This window comes from Babylonia areolata, chromosome 4, assembly GCF_041734735.1.
Source record: "Babylonia areolata isolate BAREFJ2019XMU chromosome 4, ASM4173473v1, whole genome shotgun sequence".
Classification (NCBI taxonomy): domain Eukaryota; kingdom Metazoa; phylum Mollusca; class Gastropoda; order Neogastropoda; family Buccinidae; genus Babylonia; species Babylonia areolata.
The window spans coordinates 47,941,471-47,964,896 of NC_134879.1; the positions used below are offsets into that span (position 1 = coordinate 47,941,471).

The following is a 23,426-nucleotide window of genomic DNA, read 5'->3' on the forward strand; positions in this document are numbered from 1 at the left end:
AACAGCAGGTTTCATTACCAAAAAAAGTAGTACATGATTAAAAGCAGGGACCTACAGATAGAAGGAAATGAAGCGATGGTGGAGGACAAGGTGAAAAAAACAACAAACTGACATTGGTGTAGCTTGCTGTGCTCTGGAGATAAGGAATTACTGCAGAGTGAGTAATGACAAGAAAGATAGGGTCAAAGAAAGAAGTGTTCACACATGTAGAGACAGTAAATGCTTCAGATGTTTAGTTTCTTTAATCTGAAACATAGACTGTGGCTGTTTTGGATTTAGATACGATTTTATTAAGTGGATCTTATGTTTTCCATTGATCAAGCTGAGATTATATATTTTGTCAGAACATGGAAAAATGTTGCGCTGAAAGAAGTTTGCTTACCTTACCAGTGAACAGTTTTAACCCTTTGAGCCTGCAAGAATTGCTGCTTGTACAGCTTTTTTGCCACTCTTTTGAAGAACTCAAATGCCAGAGGTTTTGTTGACTGTTGACACAACATGCTTTGCCAACGTCTTGTATTGTTTACAGTTATCACCCTGCTGTTTCATTGAATTGAAATGGTTGTTTGAGCCATAAAACAGTTTATTTGTCACTTGCTGGACAGTAGATAAATGCCTTTTGTCCATGATTTTGAAAATGTTAAAAACATGGTTTGAAAAGTTTCAGACCCTGCTTGAACTCTCAGTTGTGAATTAGCATAAAAGTATATTAAATGTTGTGTTCCTTTTCAAAATGGCCACGATAGAAAGATTTGTGGACAAGTTCATCTGTTGAGATTTTATAAGTTAGCAGTATGTTTGGATGAGGGATAACAAAGAAAAGAAAAAAAGTTTGCTGTCATCTGATCATGATTGGGAGTGGGGTTCAAAAGGTTAAGCCTTTTACTTCCGACCGCCGATATAGCTGTGTTTTAGGGGTAACTGCATAATCAGGTTTCCAGCCACGTATTTGCTTACGCTTATCTCCCTTGCAAATGGTGACGGCCTTATTGAGTGTTTGAAGCATTTTCTGGGCAAGTTTTGGCTCAGTTTTGATGCAGTTTTTTGCGCTTTACAAAGCGAAAAGCTGTTGAGCATGTTAACATGGTTGCCAGAACTTACAATACAGAACAGGTGGCTAGAATTTTGTTTGATTTTCCGCACAACGTCGACAATAGCAACTACAAAAACATGAAAGAAAATTAAAGTAATGTTGTTGCTGATCAGCTGAAGTGATTCAGGTTATCCTGGTAATGATTGCATGTGACAAGGTACATCAATAGGAAGGGGGCAGGGTCTTGTCAGAAGGGGGTGTAGAAACAACCCAATATTTTAGCATTGATGCCTTCATTTTGGGAGTTTTCATCAACTAGGAAACTCTACAGATGAAAGCTTCAAGCCAGAATATTGTTAACATTGAGTTTTTGTGTTGTAATGTTGTGTGATCGCGTTTGTTGGTGTTTGGGTGGGAGAGTGTGTGTGTGTGGGTGTATGTGAGTAGTTATGTATAGTGTTTGTGTTTAAAACAACATGATAGTGCAGGAAACAACATGATTGCATTTGGTTGTTGTGTCTGATACATTTGCTAATATTTTAGCACTATTTCCACCAGAAAATAAACAGACTTGATTTTTTCTCCTTTTTTTTTTTCAAAATATTCTGTAAAATTAAAAAAAAAAAAGATCTTCCCCTGATTGGGAGTTATCTCATCCTGTCAACACTGAAGTTATGATAATTATGCTCTCCATCATTTTTCCTTCAAGCGAACATATACTTTTACATACTTTTGAGCAGAAATTTAATTTTTGTGACTTTTATATATATATATATATATATATATATATATATTGTGTTGGTGATAATTTTGCGAAAATCACAAATAGACCCGGATTTGAAAGGGTTAACAGTGTATCACTTTTAAAACTTAAGTTTGCTATTGATTACAGTGATATAGTTATGGAATGCTAGGTATTGGTCTTGGTTATGACTTCCATATGTTATTGTTAATGTTGACTGTATTCAGATTAAAAAAATCTTTTTATGTTTTTTTTTCTTTTACATCTATTCTGAATTGTCATATTAAATTTATGTAGAAAATAAAACGGTGGTCGACCCAAGAAAGTCCAGGAAAACACGAAAAAAACAACAACAACAAAAAAAAAAACCTTTTAAAACTGAAGTAACTATTATAGTTAGACAAATGTGTATGCGCCATCAAGATTAAGTAATCAGTAGCAAAAGAAAATGTGTAGAATGCAGAAGGAAAGGGAATGGAAATGGAAATATTTGCTTGTGAGTTGCTTTAAAAAACAGCGTATTCTACAAGAACTGTGCAGATGATGAAAAGAGAAGTTAAGACGTTCACCTTTAAGTGTTGTTGTGTAATGGTTGTTATGCGAACACACAATTTACTTTGATTCTGTGTCAATATGTTACCAAAGCTAAGTAAATCCAGTCTAAATAGGAATAGATCAGGGGTCCTGGGAAAGGGCATGGGAGTGGATGACCGCTGATGTGAACATACATACTCTGGACATTAATGATTTGTTGAGGTATACCCTTAAAATAAAGAAAAGAAAAAAGAAAAGAGAGAGAGAAAGGGAAAGAGAGAGAGAGAGAGGCATAGCTTACATAGAATTTTCCAGGAATGTGGTATTGCCAAAGATCACAGTGCAGTACAATAAAATAGAATTTGTGTGACGTCTTTAAAAATCAACAACAAAAAACAAACCCAAAAAACCCCCTCCTGTCAAGAGTGTGTGTTGGTACAGCAGTGATGGTGTGCGTGTTGTGCAGAGGAGACAGGCGATCACGCATCATCTCCAACCCCTCCAACTTCAGCCACATCGCCCACATGGGGCCTGACCAGGGCATGCAGGTCCTCATCGACCTACCCAAGGTAGGCAGCACTGCTGGACTGAAACAAGTGGGATGTAGACATTTTGTAACAGATGTGGGTTGTTTATTTGTGTTTTGCTTAAAAAAAAAAATTTTTTTTTAAAGGGTGGTCTCCGTTAAGTCTTCCCGTCAGTACTATTTTGCCAGAATTGAATCCTGCCAAAGTACATGATACAGATACAGATACAGATACGGACTGTTGGTTGGTTTGAAGCTTGAAAGTTGAAAGTTCAGTTGGGAGTGAACCATGCCTTTCTTTGTTTGAATTCAGTGTTGTATTCCACAGTGTTTTTCAGTTGACAAGTAACCTTGTATGTGTGTGTGTTTTTATTTTTTTTAATTTTTTATTTCTATTTATTTGTTTATTCTTATAAACCCTTTGACTGTTAAATCTCGATGAAATGAACTCAGCATGGCATAGATTTTAAGATCAAGAACTACTACTTCTGTAGTTTCAAGTAGAGTGATTGATTTTGCTGGAAAAAAAAAAAAAATGCTGCAGTCCCAAGAGAAAGAATTTCCCCCAAAATGATTGTGAACAACTGTCGTCCTGACCTGTCATCTCAGTTAGGCAACAGCCCTTCACAGACAGGCACACTGACAAGTGGTCAAGGGGGTTAAACTTCAAGACCGCAAGGCTCTTTACTGGTTTCAGATAGAAAAATTTGGTATGTGCAAGGGGTATTGAAATGACATTCAGTTATCAGCCACTCCATGTCTGAAAACTACATAAAACAACTGTGGCTCATGCGTGCTCTCTCACTCCCCCATTCCCCACATAACACACATGCAAGCATGCACGCATGCGTGTGCGCGCGCGCACACACACACACACACACACACTGATATGCACACACTCATTTTCCACATTAAAATAAAATAATAGCAAGACCACAACACAGCTGGTACACTCCATTAGACTAATGGTTGGCTTGGTCTTGTTCTTTGCTGTGTGTCATGGCTGGATTAAAAAAAAGACCCACCTATATTTATTCATTTTTTGTTTGTATTTTTAAGATTATTTATTTAATTACACATACTTATTTAGTTACATATTTATTAAATATTATCATTATTACTAGTAGTATTTACTTTTTGATTTTTATTCATTTTTAGATTTCATTTCTTGAATTTTTGTTTATTTATTTATTTATGTATTTATTTATTATTATTTGTTTTAGTATTATTGTTTTGCTCAAGGCCTGATCGTGCATATTGGGTTTACGCTGCTGGTCAGGCACCTGCTTAGCAGTCGTAGTTTAGCGTTTTTTGAATTTATCCGAAGTGATGCCTCCTTGAGAAACTGAAGTGGACTGACCTGTGTGTGTGTGTGTGTGTGTGTGTGTGTGTGCCTGGTTACAGCAACAGACTGATGGGGACCAGATGCAGAGGGTGAAGAGCATGTTCCAGCCAGCGCTGAGGTCCATCCATGAGCAGCAGATGAGAGGAGCCCGACCCACCAGTTCCCATTACAACGGTGGGTCTTGAGTCTGTCTCCGTCAGGCTGCAGACACAGAGCTCATGTCCATGGGCTGACTCCACAGTGTGACAGGGAGATGTGTATGACAGTCGGTCTTGTCCGGCTGAGACTGTCAAGACAGCAGAGGAGGCAGCTGCTGTCCTGACTGCCTTGGCTAGTATTTAATCCCCACTCTCTCGGCCAAGACAACTTTAGGACAGTCGGCATTTGGATGGTTCCCAAGGGCCAACTATCGCCCAAGACTGCGGCACTGGGAGAGGGAGATCTGTAAGGCACAGATATATATATAAGTGAATACCTATCCTAAGGTTTGGGAAACCATGGTGTATCAGAACTGTTATTGAATGGAAGTAGTGTGGCTGCATGCTGGCAGAGGAATGCATGTAAAATGTTCACACATAATTTTATACACTGTACATAGGCACAAAGAGCGAGACAGATAAAACTACGTTAATGTGTGTACAAACAAATAATTTGTTCACATTCACATACACATGCATGCAAAATGTGGCAAAACTTGTATTATAGATTCTGACGTTCTCGTTCATGGATATATGCATTCATGCGCGCGCGCACACACACACACACACACACACACACACACACACATGCATGTGCACATGCACACACGCATGCTCACTCACTCACTTTGGCAGGTGTACTTTTTTTATGGAATGGAGGGAAAACTGTATGGTTATAAATAACATACTTGTTGCCATTGCTGTATTCCCTATGCAAAGCACTGTTTGTTTGCACACATTCAGCGACTTTAAGCTGATGAAACGGTCCAGTGATGGTTCTTGACAGCTGTTTATTTGATACCTCTGCCCGGGATGTGAAATTTCCTATTCTTTGACATAATTATCAAATGCTGTTTATGATTCTGATATGGACACAGCACATGTTGCGTGTGCAGTCTTGCGCTCAATTCATCAGTCCCGATGGTTGTGCAGGCAACGTGGGAGGGCGGGGGGACAGGGAGGGGGGAGGGCGGCCGGGCATGGGGCGTGGCATGGCCCGCTCTCTGCCCTCAGGGTCTGTGCAGCCAGGGGGCGGGGCCAGCTACGACAGCCAGCACGACCTCTACGAAAAGGAGGTGTCCTCCCAGATCTTTGAGGTATGTGATGCACCTTAGTGTGGGTGTGTGTGTTTGTGCGTGGGTGTGTGGGTGTGGGCGTGGGTATGGTGTGAGTGTGCTCTTGAAGTGGGTGCTTTATACCTGGAGTGGAAGATAATCTGGCACTTATTTGTGTTTGATTTTTATCCTGTTTTTACTGTTGTTTTTCTTTTTATCCTGTTTTTACCATGAGTGTCGGGTTTGCTTTCATTATTTTATCCCCGACTGGCTTTATTTCTTTTCTTTTTTTGAGTGTTGGTCATTTCTGTTGAAATTTGAAATTGATTTCTATATTTGTTTTTGTCTTAGATGTGGGCTTATAGAGTTTTAATCAATCATAAGAATGGTGTAGTGATTCCATTTTACTGGTAAAAAAATTACAACAAAACTATTTGATCAGAAACGTTAAGTGCTTTGGGTTTAGTGACTGTTTAAGTTCACTTTCTCTTTTGATCCATGTCTTCAGAGACATATGAATCATTTTAATTTTCGGCTGTAGGCTGACGGTCAGCGGAAAGAGAACTGAAGTCTGCATGGCTTACCGGAGCACAGTGTGTGTTGTGTGTGGCACGCACTGTTGACTTTGACAACAGCACGGTTCATAGTGCATGAAATATTTCTTTTTTCTATCACAGTATATCTTTAGCTCAGTAGAGAGGACTTTTCCTTTCCTTGGTGGTGATTTCAGGCAATGAGTGCCTTTTAAAATTATTTTCTAAACTGAATAGTTTTGAATATTTCTTAATGTACCTTCATTCAGTAGGATTATTGTTATTGTTTTTATTCTTTAAGTGTTTGTGTTCTTATCTTGTGTATGTGTATATGTGAGCATGTAGCTTTGATAGCGAATAAGCGTGGGCGCGTGTGTGCGCACGTGTGTGTGTGAGTGGGTATGTGTGTGTGAACGTACGTGTGTGCGAGCATGTGTATGTGTGTGCACAGGTGCATCAGTATATGTGTTTAATATCTTACATTCATATATATATATCTATATATGTATATCTATATATGTGTTTAATATTTTAATCGCTGTGTATCCATTGTGTACGAAGGAGCTGAGAGTAGTTAGTCCCTTCACTTTCCGGCAGTGGTGATGGCACACCATCCTGCTCTTGGGGAGGGAGAGGTATTAGCAGTAGTGCTTGTTAGTGACATGTGCAGCCAACAGTGACTAATGAAGGCATGATGTCATTATTAATGCTGTCATTTTCGGGCTATCCGGTGCACCATTATTCGCCCCTCAGGTTTGACGGTCAATATGCATATACCTGCATTCCTGTTCCCTTGCCTGAAGTTGAATCTCTGTGAAAAATTTCAGGTATGCAAGTTTTTCAGGACATGAAAAGACTGTTGTTTTTATTATTAGTATTAATTTTTTTAACCAATCACACTTTCTTGTTCAATTGACAAAATTCTGGTTCCACTCATTTCACTTTTATGTGTGTGTTAAGTTGGCTAGGTTTTTTTGTAGCTGGTGCACATTTGAAGAAAAGCAGAATAGCAGCATTGCATTATCCATGTACATACAATGCATCCATATTATACATACATTGATATACCTTGTCACTTCTCCTGAACATTTTCCATTGTTGGTCAAGAGAACTTTTTCAGACAATCCTACCAGAAAGAACATATCATGACATGCCTTGTTCTCTGTGTCTTTGATAGAAGTGATTGAATGAAACCTTACCTGTCAGCACCAGCCAGACCGAAAATGACAGTACCCTTTTTAATTTTTTTTTTTCCAGTCTGTATTGTCAGAACTGAGAAGGGATGCTGATGTTGTTCACTTGCCTCCTCTTTCCAGATGGTTAATTCCTCCGAAGGCGTATACAATTCTATTGGCAGCTCTTGGTCCTTACCTGCTTTTGACGACTCTAAGAGATAGCTAGGGTACTGGTAGTAGACTCTCTTTGATTGTTTTTCTGGCCTCTTGTGGTGTCCTGTTCAGCTCGTAGCTTGCACTGGTGTGAATGTTTTCTTTAAAGCTTTTTATTCCCATTGGTTTTATTCAAACCCTGCAGTGTGTGTTGTGTGTGTATTTGTCTGTATTTCCAACCCATGTGTTTTTTTAATTTGATTCCCGTGTCTCCCTGCTTCTCTCTTTTTTTGGTGGCTAGCATGGCAGTTCAGCCCAATAACTGGTCAGTATTCCGTCCGTTTTTGTGCCATCCTCATGTATTGTTGCATTCATTCTCACTGTACCAGGTATGTCAAACTGCCTCATTGTTGTTAACTGCGGTTTGATTTGATTTTGAAGTCTGTGGAACTAACACATTGTGAATGAGATTGCGCATTTTTGTTTTTCAGCAGCTTTTCTTTGATGCATGATGTTGTGTATTGTTGTGAGTGTTGAGAGTGTTAGATGTATGATGATGTTGATTTTTGTGTGTGTGTTTTTTGTATATTTTGTTTTTGATGAGTAGCATTTCATTGAATGAGTCATGTGGTGAATGTTTACATGTTGCTTTTTGTGTGTATGTTCATCCGGAACTTCAGCACTCTGTGTAGGTCAGTAAATGGTGGGTTTTATTTCTCTTCCCTTTGTGTGTGTGTGTGTGTGTGTGTGTGTGTGTGTGTGTGTGCTTGTGTGTGTGTGTGAGAGAGAGAGAATATGTGTTTTCATTTTTGTGTGTGTGTGCTTTTGCATGTGTGTGGGAATAACTCGTGTGTTTGTGTGTATGTGTGTGTATGCATTTGTATGTGTGAGAATGATGAGTGTGTATGTGTGTGTGTGTGTGTGTGTGTGTGTGTGTGAGCATTCATGAATGATTGTACGTGCTCATGAGAGAGAGATTTTTCCCTACAATTTTAATTGGATTTTTTTGTTTTTGTTGTTTTTCGGGAGTAGTACGAAGAAAAGGTTTCTTCTCAAACAAAAAAAAAAAAAGGAAGATTCAATAGCTCAGGATATGTTTCACAGGGTGCTGATTGCAAATGTGGTGGAAAGATTGCATGTCATTGGTGTATGAAGACATGCGCTGCATGCTGTGATGCATTGTTCATTTCTTTTTATAATATTATGCATCTGGTAATATCTCTTTCACATAGCCTGTGCATAAAAAGCATTTGAACAGTTATCAATTCTTGTGTGTGTATATCAGAAAGAAAAGCTTTTTTTTTTCTAACAATACAGATGAAGGATATCAAGTCTGGGCCTTGCTAAGACTGTTTTAGACAATAAGTGCTCTGGATAACATGTCACTCATAAAAGTTTATGATAATTAAAAAAAAAAAGTGTAACTGAGAAACAGATTATGCACCCCCCAAGCACATTCCCAAGAATCAGAAATCTTTTTGATCTGTTGTTTCCTAAAAGTAAAGCCTTGATTCAAAGAACTTTTGTGGAGGAAAACCACAAATACAACTGACCTTCTCCACACCCACACCCACCCACATCCATTCCCACCCACCCACACTCCACCCCTATCCACACCCCACCCACCTGTATCCACTCTCCCACCTAACTCACCCATCTCCATCCCTGCCATAGCCCTCACCCCCGCACCCATCACTACCGCTTCCTACACCCATCCACTCACCCACCCACAAAGACACACACACATGTGAGCATGCGTGCACACACACACACACACACACACACACACACAAACACGCACACACACACACACACACTCTCTCTCTCCCTCTCTCTTACGCACTTTTAGTTCGACATCCATGACTTGTGTCAGTTTTCCATTCTTGATTTTAAGAACAGTCACTTTTGGTTTAGCAAAATGGTTGTTCAGTATGACAGACACTGTATTACTTTCCTATAAAAAACAACAACAACAGCAATCACTGTATCTGTGCTAGCATTGCAGCATAAGTAGTGAAAGCTGGCTGGTAGCGAGTATGGAATTACAAATCTGTTTTAATTCCTTGACTGCTGCTGACAGGTATGCCTGTCACTTGAAGGGCTGTCATCTGGCTGAAATAAGACAGGGCTTACACAGGTCGAATGTCAGTCACCATTCATTACTGGACTTAATTTTTTTTTTTTTCTCAAGGCCTGACTAAGCGAGTTGGGTTACACTGCTGGTCAGGCATCTGTTTAGCAGATGTGTAGCGTATATGGATTTGTCCGAACACAGTGATGCCTCCTTGAGTAACTGAACTGAACTGAAACTGAGCTGCTGGACTTCTTCCTCTTGGAGTTACTTTGCCTTTGTTCAGCACAAGAAGTTACACCAAGGAAATTGTACACAGTAATCAATAACTGAACTGCAGGCTCATTCATCTCATTCCACCAAGGTTCAGCAGTCAGGGGGTTAAAGTGTCATGCCAGTGGTTAACTCCTTGTGCTCTTGATCCCACACACACAAGGGATGATCATTTGATACTTAATTAAAAAAAAAAAATATATTGCTCTCCAGTTTCCAGGTATTGTCACTCATGTGACAGTGCTTGTGCATCCACATTGTTATTTGATTTGAACAACAAACAAAACAATACTGAAAACGATAACTTTGTTTGCCTTTGTTCAATAGTGGCATTATTAAGAAAATGAAAAGAGGACATGAGCATCACCGCTAGGCATTTAGCCCCCCTGTCAGTGTGCTGAAACCGCTAGGCATTTAGCCCCCCTGTCAGTGTGCTGAAGGGTGTGGTCGAAGCCTGTACTTAAAGTACAAAGCAACCACTGCTCCCCTTGTCTGTGTGAAATATGGATATATGTGAGGCATGGCAATGACAATGGATGCAAGGATGGTTGGTCCATTTCCTTAATCCTGGTGGAAGGATAAATCAAATGCACATAAACTAGTGGGTTGCAGCACTTGAGAAGAAACCTGATCCATATAACTATTCACTTGTCAATCCATTTGAGTTTAAAAAAAATTAATACTCATTAACAAATATTTTGGGAACTAATGTTGACAAAATAACATTTTTCCAGATTAGAAACAACAACATTTTTTTCAGAATGTCATCAACTCTCTTTGACTGGCTGTATAACTTACCTACCTTTAAGATAAAAGCTTGTAATTAATGTTTCGATTTTTTCCTCTCCTTGAACACACATGACAGTGGGAGAAATTATCACCCACTTACAACTTGCTGGCATCCACCACTGTTGCACATGGATTGTTATTGTAAAGCATGCTTGCTGTTGACCATGAAGAGTACTGATGACCGTTGGTGTATTTACTGTAGAGGATGTGTGTGTGTGTGTGTGTGTTTGTGTGTGCGTGCACATGCTGTGGTCTTGTCTGTGTAACATGTAGCAGTCTCTTGGTTTTTCCCACCCTGTCTCCTGCCTCACATGCATGCAATTTGGAGACATGCCTTTTATAATTTTGTTTAACCCTTCTTTGCATTTTTTTTGTTTTTTGTTTTGTCGCTATTGTTACTTGTGATTGAAAAAAAAAAAAAATCCTGATCTGTACCATGAATTTGTTGTTAGAATCCTTTCAGCCTGAGCTATCCAGATACGGATTTCGCTAGTCCTGTTTGTTCCTGATACATTTCTTGAAACAAATAAATGGTTTTGAATCAATCGCAAAATGTAAACCAGTCCTCAGTTGTGACTAAGCAATGAAAACTATTCTTATCACATGGGCAGCCAACACTAATATGGGAAGAGGAACATTTTTTTTTTTCATTCGCAAGGGTTTAATTTTCTCCATTTTATTTTAGTCCATGAAGTGGTTTTGTTTTAATTTGGTAATTCAGGCTGCCTGTGACTTTGGTGCTGAGCAACATTGAATCTGAAAAGGTTAAATGTGATTTTAAGTGTATGCCTTAATGCTGTTGATGTTCAGTGACAGATATTTTTTTCATTGTTACATGGAATACCTTCTTGGAAAGTCTTGTAGTCAGCTCAGTTTGGTGTTTTGGAAAAAATATTTAAATAAATGTTTTCATTTAGCGAAGATTATGTGTGGTGAATATATCATCACAAGCTATGAACACAAAATGTTTTTATCTGGTGAAGATTATGTGTGGTGAATATATCATCACAAGCTGTGAGCACAAAATGCTAGATACTCTTTTTTCTCCACATGTATTCTCCCTCACTCAAGTGTTGCAGTTGAATAAGTATTTGCTGGCACAGCTTCTTTTTCCTTCGTGATTTGCAGTGAATGTTTTCAGTTTTGGTATGTTTGCATAAGGATCAAAAATAGGAGGTGAAGGAAAAAAAATTCAATGTAATACTAGTGATTCAAGTTGCTGAGTAATGATTTTGCGCTTTCTTTTTCAAGGGATATCTAATGTTGTGGTAAAACATAACTATGATTATGTATCCATAGTGCTATTTTTTTAAAAAGACCTTTCAGTCATAAATACAATCTACAACTAGCATGGAAAAATGAAAATAGCTACCAATATTTACAGCTTGATTTTTGTAGACACTACTAATGTTCTGAGTTGTCTTCCAGCAGTTGTTACTTCTTAGTTTAAGATCTTCAGCATTCACATCTTGATAGCAGTTGAGGAAGATATTTACTGCTTGTTTTTTTGTTGTTGATTTTACAGTCATGCTCATAATCAAGTTCTGTAAAGTATCTGGTCTTCTAAGAAATTGCCTGTTCATTGGGAAATTAGCTGTGAAATCAGTCAGTACGAGCACTTTTTGATATTATAGGTATTTACATGACTGTTGCTCAAATGCTTGTGACGGCTGTGCAGCTGTCATTGTTGGCTGTGATACGTATATCTGTTTGACTCGTCCTCCTCCTCCACCTTTTATCATCTGATTCCTCTAGACCTGTTTTCTCTCTGCTGGCCAGCTGACTGTACCTTGTGACTCTTTGTACCCACTCCAGCCAGTATCACGTGTGTTTTTGGTTGTGGGATGCTGAACTGCTGATAGATGCTTGCACAGACGTTTGTGTGCGGGTGAAGGTGAGGAGGAGTTGTGGAGTACCTGACGGAGGCGGTGCTGCTTTCTGTGCAGGACAGCGTGGAGTCCCCCAACTGGCGTCTGTCCCTGGGGTCCACGTCCAGCAGTACCCCCCCTGCCTCCAACCGACACAGCTTTGTGGACGCCACCGATAACTCTGACAACTCTTCCAACTGTTGATGCTGTGTCTCCTCCCAGTCTTCATCTGTCCATGTGTGTGTGTGGGTTCTGGCTTGAAAAAAACCCCAACAAAACAAAAACCAACAAAAAAAAAAAAAAACAACAACAACAAAAACCCCAAACAAACAAACCAAAAAAAAGGGGCGTTGAAGACGCTTCAGTTGGCTTTGATGGAGAGGAATTGGAGCCACAGCTGAACGGTCAGTTATGTAACAGCCAGCCAGATGGGTGGGTTCCTGTAAGTGTTGACTGACTGTGTTGGGTGTCTCACGCCTTAGGTGTTTGGGCCAGGCTCCACGGAGTCCAGGTCAGCTTCCTCATTGAAATGTGCCACATGGGAATGTTGAACTTTTATCTTCTGTGCTCTTCAGCTGGGTCATACAGCGTATCCTCAGTGGGTATGCATCTCTTCAGGCTTGCTTTCTTTGATGTGAGACAGTGTAAGTGATGGAAGGGTGTGTAAGTTTGTGCATGTGTATGTGTATGTGTGTGTGTGTGTGTGTGTGTGTGTGTGTTTGAGTGTGTTCATGTGAATGTGTGTGCATGCATGCATATATGTGAAACTGAGAGAAAGTTCTTGAGAAAGGAGTGGTTCGGGGTGGTATGGAATAGAAAAAGCATGGAATCATTCCTGAATAACACTGATGTAAATACAGGCAGATCTTATTTCTGCTGCAGTTTTGCTTGTCCACTTCAATGAAAGATCTGTTCAGTGTGTTGGACTTGCAAAACTTATTTGCATACGCATAGGTCCAGATATTACATGTTCGCTTGGTTTCTGTTGCAGAGTATGATTTACTGGTTTTGTATAGAAAGGCATATCTGGTTTGCTTACGCAGTTTTGTAAATATAGTTTGGGTGATGATAAAGCCTTGACATTGTTCATTTTACTTTTTGTGGAAGTCTTATTACATTTTATCTCAATAAAATGAGGGAAATGTGTATCTTGTTCAATTTGTTTTACCTCCTATTATTTTGTGATAGACTTATTTGTATAAAATTATATAAAAAAGAGGAAAAGTAGAGTACTGTTTGCTGCTGGTGTTGTCTGTAGTTGTATGTAATATAACTGTGAATTCATTTTCTTTGGTTGCAGTGCAGAACTTTCATCCGTGACATGAACTTGACTGTATAGGGCACACCTTTGTGGAGAGTGAGTGAGTGTACAGTTTCTGTCTATGACTGGGCGAAATCTGCCTTCCCTGCTTCCCCCTCACCCTCCACTCCCCGTTCCCCCCTCTATGGAAGCCACAGGAGAAGATAATTCTGTTGTCAGCTTTGCTGTGTGTGACATTGCATTCCCATTCCCCATGTCATTAAGTATGAAATTCACCACTGACTCAAGGCCTGACCAGTGGGTTGGGTTTATGTGAAGATCAGGGATCTGTTCCTCTTTTTTTTTTTTTTTTCAAAGCAGCTGTGTTGTAGCTGATGTGGATCAGTCCACATGCTTTGCGGAAGGAAAACGGTCAGTTAGTATGGGACGGGGGAGAAGGGGGGGAGGGGGGGGGGGGTGCTCATTGCCAAGGATTCACCTTTCACGTACATGAGGGATGCGTTTCAGCTCACTGTTTAATGTCGCCTTTGGGATGGTTTTTACCTGACTCCTGGACATAGGCTGGAGTTATTTCTCATTCCGTCAAAAATACATCGTGTGTCTTTGGTTCTCAGAATAGCTGGTGTTGCAGTTTACTTCAAACCATGATGCAGTCATCATGGCACTCGGCAGGCTCCATTTCTGTGGGGAACAAGCCTGCCACCGTTTTGGTGTGGAGTGCATGCCTGGTATCATCATGTCTCCACCTCTCACCTAATAATGACTTGGGGATCTGCAATGTATTTTTGATCCACTGTATAGATACATGTACAGGCAAATGGTGCTCAGGTACAAATCAGATCTGCACATAGATATATGTTGAGCTGGGGCAGAAGAATGGTTTCCTTTTGTCCTCCCCCACACCAGGTGTTGGTGTTGTTCGAATTCCACACCCTTTTGATGAAAACTGGATGTGCTGAGTGGTGGATATCGGATGTACTTGTCTGTGGACTGACTGAGCCTTCTCTCTGTCCCCCTGAGGGTTGAAAGGTTGGCTGGTGGGGAAGGGGAGATGGGAGGAGGGGGGGAGGGTCCGTCAGCTGAGCAGTGGAGGAAATAGAAAAGCCCAGCTGCTCTTTTTGTGTTTGAATCATTGTGGGTGGTAATTAGGGTTTCACCTTAGTCCTTTGTATGAATTTTCTCTCAGTTATTCAGAGTGTATCTTTCTGTTTCATTCAGCCCATCTCTCTCTTTCTCTCTCTTAAAAACAGTTATCTTTAGTTGGTGGCAATAGAGCATTCAATTTTCTCTTTCTTTTGTGCTTTGATTTTATGTCTTTATAACTTTCAGTGATTTTAGAAAGTAGAATGTTTAGTATCCACAAAATATATCATTTTGCAAATCAAGAGTGAGAGTTTATTTGACGATGCAGTGGGATTTCACTGTGACACTGTGATTAAGTTAGTTTTGTCACAATAGCTTGAAAATGTCTTTTTTTTTTTTTTTTGTTGCTAAGAAAAGTGATTGAAAAAAAGAATAGAGGAAAATTTCCTTTTCAAGACTTTATTAATAAAAAGTCATGCGTGTCAATGCAAAAAGCCACCTTTAACTTTAAGTCATACATGTTAATGGAAAAGGACACCATTTGGAATGTAAAAAAAACCACTTGTTAATTTAGAATATTTTGATGGTAGAGATAGTTTGCCTGCTTGGTTTTCAGAAAACGGACAACAAAATGTATATTTGTAAACCGATAGAATATGCCAGTTTGTAAAATGAATTAATGCATATTGTTGCTGTGTAAATACATTGGCCACATTCTTAACTTAATATCAAAGAGACAGTTTCTGCATTTCCTACCTTGCCTTCTGGTTCCCAGACTGTACAGTATGTTGTATAACTGTGTTTGCTAAAACAGACACAGACGAGGTGAATGGAAGGAGAGCACACCGTGTGTATTTTTCATGACTGTAACTAAGATTGTTTTAGAAAGTTGTTACCATCTGGATTTTATGAAGCCAGTGTGAGACATGCCAAGCATGCGCAGTGCTTTTTGTTTTTACTTTTTTAATAATTATTTTAAAAAGTGTATTTTAAAGTTAACCACATAATAACCAAGAGTAGTGGGACGGACAGTTTCTTAGAAGTGAGAGTTACAGCTAGCCAGCGTGGGAAAGGCTCAAAGCGTATGAGTGAATTTGAGTGGAAGAGAATCAGTTAATGGAGAGGTGGATTCTCATTTCTCATGTATATATGAAGTGAGTGGGTGCAGTTGTTTTTTTTTTCAAAGTGTTTATAGATAAAAGAGCTGTGTTCCTGATTGCGAGGAGGAAGATTGGTCTTGCAATATGTACTTCCCTTCCTTCCTCCCTCACTTTCCTTGGTGGCCATTCTGCCATGTCCCCATTCCCAACCCTGTACCACAGAGCTATCGTTCAGAGCTGATGTACATAGAATTATTTTATATTTATTCTTTTTAGAAGTTTTTCTGTCCTTGTGGGTTTTCCATTTTCTTTCTTTTCTTTTCTTTTTTTTTTATACTGAAGCAAATGGTGTTTATTTGTACATTAATGATTATAACATTATTTAATTGTGACGTGGGTGGGGGTGGGTGCTTTTTTTAATTTTATTTTTTTATTTTTTTATATCTGTTTTTGTTTTATGTTGTCTTTCTGTTGTTATATATGAGCAGAAGAAAGGTGCTTACATAAAGTTTTGCAAGTTTACAGGGTTGATACTGATGCTAGTTACTGAAAGCGCTTGTATGGTTGGAGGCTGTGTGTGTGTGTGTGTGTGTTCTTTAGTGTGTGAAACTTATTGTGTGTGTTTGTGTTGTTTAGTTTTGATGTTGATGTCTCAGAATGGAATTTAAATCAAAATGAGAGGATTTTGAAATGGACTACAAGAAGAATGATGAACTGTGTATAAATGCCAAGAGGTAAGTTTATTAGCGATGTGTGTATGTTCAATAACAAAATATTTTTTTACCCAACTTTTAAAAAAGTAATAATTTGGGCGGGGTGGGGGGGGAGCAGGGGGGTGGGGGGGGGTGTAGGGGTGAGTCAGAGTGAGTGGAGAGTGAGGGAGAAGGTTTTGATGGGATACTGGGGAGGAGAGTGTCTATTCACATGCATAACTGAATGCTCTAAGCATACATCTTGAAGGTGCTGTTCATGTTGAAATGCTTTCAAACTTGATGCTCTCAAGGTAGTGCAAAAAAAAAAAAAAAAAAAAAAAAAAAAAGTTAATACTTACGCAACAAAACACTTTGTCAATGAAACGTGTATCTTGATTTTATTCCCTTCAGCCAAAATTTGTTACAAGCGTAGGCAGGCAAGAGAGTATTTGATTTTATTTCTTTCGAAAGTTATCTCCCATCTGTTAGCCTCAGCATTCAGCATATCCTGTGTTAACCAAACAAACAAGTAGTTCTTGCTACTGTGTTCTAAAGGATTTAAGATTAAATGAAATTGAAGAAAGGATTAATGAAGACAAGTTAATTGAATGAGATTGAAGAGGACATGAATGAAGACAAAACCCCCTGAAAAACAGCAACAAAAAAATCTTCTCTGTCACTTGTTTAGAAAAAAAAAAAAAAAAGAAAAAGAAAAAAAAAAAGGAATCTCACAGGAAGGATGATGCCTGAGGTATGAAAGTTTGTTGTTTTTTTCAGTGCTACACATTTACATGTCTGTCTCTGTGTGATGCTTCATTCTCCACCCCCAAGCATCATATAAAACATGTCATTGCCGTTAAACTGTTACACTGTTTCAGAACAAAAACAGATGGTAGACAAAGGCATTGCATGTTCAAAAAAAGGAGAGAATGTGGATTTGGGGACGGGAAGGGGCCGGAGGGTGGGGGTCTGCAGATGCCCCCCATCCCCACCCTGAAGTATCTGGGGAGGGGGGATGTGTTTCTAGAGGGGCTTTACTTGTACCTTGGCATAACTTTAGTTGGCTTAGTTGAATATGCAGTGGTGGTAGAGCGTTGCATGATTAGTGACTCAGCTGTGAGATGGAGGTGGACTTTTAGATATGTAGGCTTTAAAAAATTTTTTTTAAGGTTTGTGGATGGTGTGCTGTTTTTTCTTTGGGATGATTTTTTTTCTTTTTTTTTTGGTTTGGCTTGCTGCGGTTGCTGAATGGTTTTGCGTCCCAGTCTTCATCAAAGTTAGTACAATGGTAAAGCATGGTGAAAGCATGAACACATACAGTTCAAGGTCACAGGTCAAGGTCATTTGATTTGAACATGGCAGCATAATGATAATAATGATGACAGTAATAGTAATAATAAACCCAAACTTCAAACACTATGATATGATGTAGCTGATGTCTTGTATCCAACCTTCATCATTATGTGAATAGTGATTCAGTATGGTGTGAGCAAAACCTTATTGAAAGTCAAGGTCAGTGGTCATGATACCGATATTTGAAAAAGCATGGAAGCAAGATGCAGTTTGGAATCGGCAAAACTGATCAATCCAACTCCATGAATGGATATGCATGAATTCTTTTTTTTTTTTTTAGCTTAGAGGTTAATGGTTGGGGTTATAACATGGTGCTATTCAGAACGTGATATTAAGTATGAAGGGATGCTCATTTTTGCTGTGCTTAAACCCCCTCACCCCTCTCCCCTCACCTCCACCCTTGACCCCACCATTCCATGATCCCTGTGTTGAATTTAGTATTATGTACACAGTTGTTGAAAGCCTCGCCTCTCTTGTTGTTGATGGAAACAAAATAAAGCAAAAACAAAAACAACAACAAACTGACCGAACCTGAACTTTGCAAAGCACCTTTACTTACATGAACTTGACACTCGTTTCGCTGTCTGTCCCAGTTTACATGTTCACTTAAGGAAACCCGTGCCTTCGTCATCATGACAGATTCACTGCAAGTGAAAGGTCTTTGAAAGGACTGTCCAGCTTGCAGTCCAGATGAATAGAAATGGTTCTCTGCCTCCACTTCTCTTGACAAGGGAATCCATGCCATTCCATGTGCAGAGCTGTCTACTGGGTACCTTTTGTAACTTATTCACACTGAAAATGGCTTTTTTGGGTTTTTTGTTTGTTTTTGAATTGATATACTGATGCTTGAATTTTTTTTGCAGCTGGAAAAAAAAATGTTTGTCTATTTATTGTCTATTGTGTTCTGCTGTAATGTCTCAAGGAGGATGAATGTGCAGAAAGTGGATCAGGTGGAGTGTTGTCATGTCAGCCTCCTGGTTTCTTCATACAATATGTCATCCGTTTGTTGATTTTCTTGATTCATGCCATCAGTTTTTTTTTGGGAAAAAAAAAATCTTGTTGTCATGTAACATGCTGTGTACATGTGTGGTGGGATGCGTTAAACTTAAAAATGAGAATATTACACTTAATGATTATTTTTGAAAAAAAATCAAATTTTGAATGTGATTTGAGGTTGGGCAGCTTTGCATATAAATAAGAATAACAATATTGTGAATGATACTGTCCTTCACTGTAAACACTGATATAAAAAAGAATGGGTCTTTTATGAAATTTTTTTTTTTTAGTTGGTGAATTTCTTGAGCACTTATCTTTTATATCTGGTTGCCAAATGTATCACAAGGTTATTCCAGAAACTGAATGCAAACTTCCAAGGAAAAAAACAACTCTCAGATGGTGCATTTATATATATATATGGTATATATATAAACATAGTGATGAATAAATGTGTATATAATCCTCGTCCCACTGGATTGCAAATGCAGGAAGATGTGGAGAAAAGAGAGAGAAAGGACAAGTGATTTCATTGCCGTTTTGCGCAAGTGTAATTGACGTGCGTGATCAGCAAGTCTTGTGTTCCTATGATACTACTCCACCTCCACTCTTCTATATCTCGATGGTCCTCTACCCCTCCCATTTCTCCCCCCCAGCCCCCCTCCTCTCCCAGTCTCATTTCCCTGCAACCATGGTGTCGTTGGTTTCAAAGTACAAAGCTTCTCATCCGCAGAGCTGAAATTCCGTTGGTTCAAGTGAATGACTCTGATGATGTATGCTTTGTTTTCATCAACAAAAAATGTGTAGTTGTAGTGTTAAAAACTTTTTGTGCTTTTTAGGATTCTGTGTTGTATTCAAGATGTACACACCCCGTCTGTACAAAAGTTTAATCTTGCCCAAGTCTTGTTTAAGGCTTCTTGCTTTGTTGACCACAAAGTCTGCAATGTTTCCGTAGATTGTTGTTGAACATTTCGGGGGCTGTTGGCGTTCATTTGACGATAGACTCAATTTCATAATCCAACTTTGAGCCACCAACATGTATACATGCTACCTATAATTTGCTTCTAAAACTATAGTGCAATGGTGACATAACTTGTATCGGGTGGATTTTAGAGGTTTTTTTTTTTTTTTAGTTTTTAATACTTGTAATTTTTAATGTGTGGGAATAATAATTGAAATGTGCTTGTTTTTTGTTGTTGTTTTTTTCTCTCCTCTGTTCCACTTTGCAGTGTATTTAACATGCCGTTTCAGTTTCTCGCCAAGACATGCTGGCAGTCAGCTGTCTGTATTCTAGCCAAGTCTCTTTAACTATAGTTGAAGGATGTGAATAGCGTTTTGAACAAAGTGTGTGTGATTGTTGTACAGATCTGGATATATACCTGCTGGTGTGGAGGCATCCAGTGTGTACAGTCTATTTTGTACATGTCACAATGAAACTATTACAAAAAAAAAAAAAAGAAATAAAATTTGTACAACCTTCAATACACGTTTGTTATGTATTCAAATGTCTGCTGAATTTGTTTGAGCAAATGTTTATTGCCTGTTGTATCACTCCACCTCTGCTCCTTGTCGTGTGATTGATTTTATTTTATGCATTTTATTTTTTGTATGTGTACACAAAGACCGGAAGCAAGTATGTACTTTTGTGTGTGTGTGTGTGTGTCCCTGTTGCAAACTTTCAGCAGTGGGATTTGACAGTAGTGCCCAGTGAAAATGTGAACATGTGTATATGTGAACTGGGCAATGTAGTGGGCAGGTTTTTAAAATTAATTAATTTTTTTTATTTTATTATTCATTAACATGTTATTTTACAGCTCAAACAAGCTGACACACAGCAACAAAGCATAATAGAATTGACAAAAGTAACACAGTACACACAGGAACTAAAAAAAACAACAACAAAAAAACAGTTGTGCCACACTTTACACATGACAATATGGACAATTCTATTGGGGTAAAACAAAAATTCACCCATGCACTGATTGTATGGACAGATTTGATGTCCCCCCCACCTGTTCCGCCTCCTCAAATTATTTCAATGCCTATTTTTTTCTTCAGTTTTTCACAAAGGCTGTTTCAGGAGCCCTTGTATTATATACATCACCATCAAACATAGTCCTCTCCCAACCACAAATGCGTTAAGCGTAATGTGATTCTGATTCACTGTAGGTTTTTTGAGTTATTTTTTGATAGTTGTTTAAAAACAGTACAGCAGTTTGTTTGACTTGTAAGAAAAGAAAAGGAAACAAAACAAAGAAAATTACAGTAGAAAACCTGAAGCTGGTGAGTACAGAAATCTTTATTATTTCCAAAATCTGGTAAATTTGTTTTTTTGTGTGTGTTTCCTCATTGTGGAGGTTATCGGCCGTAGTACTTTCGACCACATCAATTATGTGCCCTGTCACGAGATGTCGTATTTGGCTACTCGTACTCATGCAAACATGCTAAACTGTAACAATAACATCCAACATTTGTTGAAGGGAGATTAAAAAACCTGAAGAGGATGGATGCAAAAAAAAAAAGAAAAAAAAGCCATCACCTCACTGAGTGAAATGCTGCATTGTACTAACCCTGACCTGCAATGACTAGGCAGCTTTTGGATCATATAAGTCACAACAAACACCAGATTTTTTTCCCTCCCCCTCCACTAGATCTTCAGTGGCGGTCTGGATGCTAGTCATTCACATGAGATGATAAACCGAGGTCCTGTGTGTTGCATGCATTTAGCACCTGTTTAAGTATGCACGGCAACAAAAGGGTAGTCCTTGGCAAAATTCTGAAGAAAAATCCACTGAGATAGTGAAACAAATACAGTCGCAGGCAAAGAGAGAAGAAGAAAAAAAAGAAAGAAAAAAAGATAAATAAAAAAAAAAGGTGGCACTGCACTGTGGCAACACGCTCTCCCTGGGAAGAGCTGCTGGAATGTCACACACTGGAAATCTGTTATGACAAGACGTGATACAACACAACACAACACAACACATCAATACAACGCAACACAAGTGTGGAATGTCACACACTGGAAATCTGTTATGACAAGACCTGATACAACACAACACAACACATCAATACAACGCAACACAAGTGTGGAATGTCACACACTGGAAATCTGTTATGACAAGACCTGATACAACACAACACAACACATCAATACAACACAATACAAGTGTGATGGAGCAACAAGCTGTCTTCAGGCACCCTATCAGGGACTGATATATATTGATGCTGTCGTTCCTACCCCCCTTGCCCCCCCCCCCCCCCCCTGCCTCCCCATCCTCCCAACCCCAACCAACCTGCCTCTCAATATCCTAAGAATTTTGTTAATTTCACATGAAAGAAATGGAACAAGCACTGGAACAGGTTAATCATGACCAGAACCATCTCTGGAAACACAAACACACATACGTATGCACACACTCACAGATGCCGATTAACTTGACCATGCACATGTATGTATATAATTAAGCAGAAATCTGATTAACTTGAAGGATGAAAAAAACCCAACAGAATGTACAAAGAATCTGAAAGAGAAAAAGTGATTTCTAATAAACAGAACAACATCCAAAAAAGTCTCATTGAAACAGCAGTGTTGTTAGCATGTGAAAAAATAACTTTACTTGAACGGAAGAAAAAAAATCTAGAAAATTCTTCCTGCTGTATATTCACAGCAGAAATCCTGCAGAGTGAACAAGAAGATTTGAATCCAGTAAAAGCACATTTAATAAGTCTCAGCAGACAGTTCAATTTGAAAAAAAAAAAAAGAAAAAAAAAATGTAGACATATTTGAGATACCATTAATTTGACACGAAGGCACACAGAGGATCACTTTGACCAACAATGTTAGGACAAGGTTGAATATCATAATGATGTTGGTCTTCAACCTTTCTTTTGGTATATGTGAGCACACACACACACACACACACACACACACAATCATTTTTGATGCAGACTGACTCTGCTGAGAAAGGGAAGGTTGTAGGACCCCATGTAGAGCACTCCGTCTTTTTCCTCCCCTTCACTCGTTGCAGGCACCTTGGTGCCAGTCGGGTCGTGCAACGAGCGAATGATCTCGCCCTCTTCGTTCATCTCGATGATGAGCCCGTATTTTGGAACAACGGATACGATCAATTCTTGAGGGAACAACTGCAAAGAGAAAAATCACATTACAAATTGAGATTCAATGTGGAAAAAAGGATATTTTACTCTTCAAAAAGAAGGGTTTTTTTTTTTTTTTTATCTCTTGGAGAATACCATTCCACACACACACACACACAAATCCTGAAAAGATATTCAATGGAAAAAGATACTTCCATTTACTGAGGAACTGAGATGAATGATGTGGGAGGGTGTGATGGCGGGTCTCCAATCTAAAGGGGACGCTCACTCAGCCTGGCTCCACAACTAAGCGATTATTGTCATCAGCAGGGTGTGTAGTAGATGGTGTCCCAAGTACACTGAATCAGAACAGGCACTGCTAAACACCACCAAAGTGACTCAACATCAGTGCAGGATCTCCTCTGGAGCGTGGCCTCCTGGTGACTTAACATTTCATGGTTCCAACACACGGACTGAGGCAGACAAACCCGAGTGTGGCTGTGTATGGGGGACTTGAAATGAACAGCTTGGGAGCAATGCCACTGAAATGGTGCA

The 23,426-nt window shown here is 39.1% G+C and overlaps 2 protein-coding genes across 3 annotated transcripts in view; one reads left to right on the forward strand and one right to left on the reverse strand.

Moving 5' to 3' along the window:
* Positions 1 to 20,258, forward strand: part of LOC143281249 (serine/threonine-protein kinase MRCK alpha-like) — a 66,975-nt gene extending 46,717 nt beyond the window's left edge. Inside the window, 4 exon segments of the mRNA XM_076586358.1 lie at positions 2,776 to 2,878; positions 4,240 to 4,354; positions 5,311 to 5,474; positions 12,373 to 20,258. Coding sequence (XP_076442473.1) covers positions 2,776 to 2,878; positions 4,240 to 4,354; positions 5,311 to 5,474; positions 12,373 to 12,498 — 508 coding nt within the window. The 3' untranslated portion in view covers positions 12,499 to 20,258.
* LOC143281250 (adipocyte plasma membrane-associated protein-like) overlaps positions 19,893 to 23,426 on the reverse strand; it is a 32,725-nt gene continuing 29,191 nt past the window's right edge. The window contains exons 9-10 of one of the 2 annotated variants that reach the window (XR_013055109.1): positions 21,901 to 22,919; positions 19,893 to 21,818 (exon numbers count right to left, since the gene is read on the reverse strand). Coding sequence is in view for 1 of the 2 variants with exons in the window: in XM_076586360.1 (XP_076442475.1) it covers positions 22,710 to 22,919 (210 nt within the window). In the remaining variant the exon portion in view is untranslated. Of the gene's footprint in view, positions 22,920 to 23,426 lie in introns of both variants that reach the window. The other variant, XM_076586360.1, reaches the window with a different exon arrangement.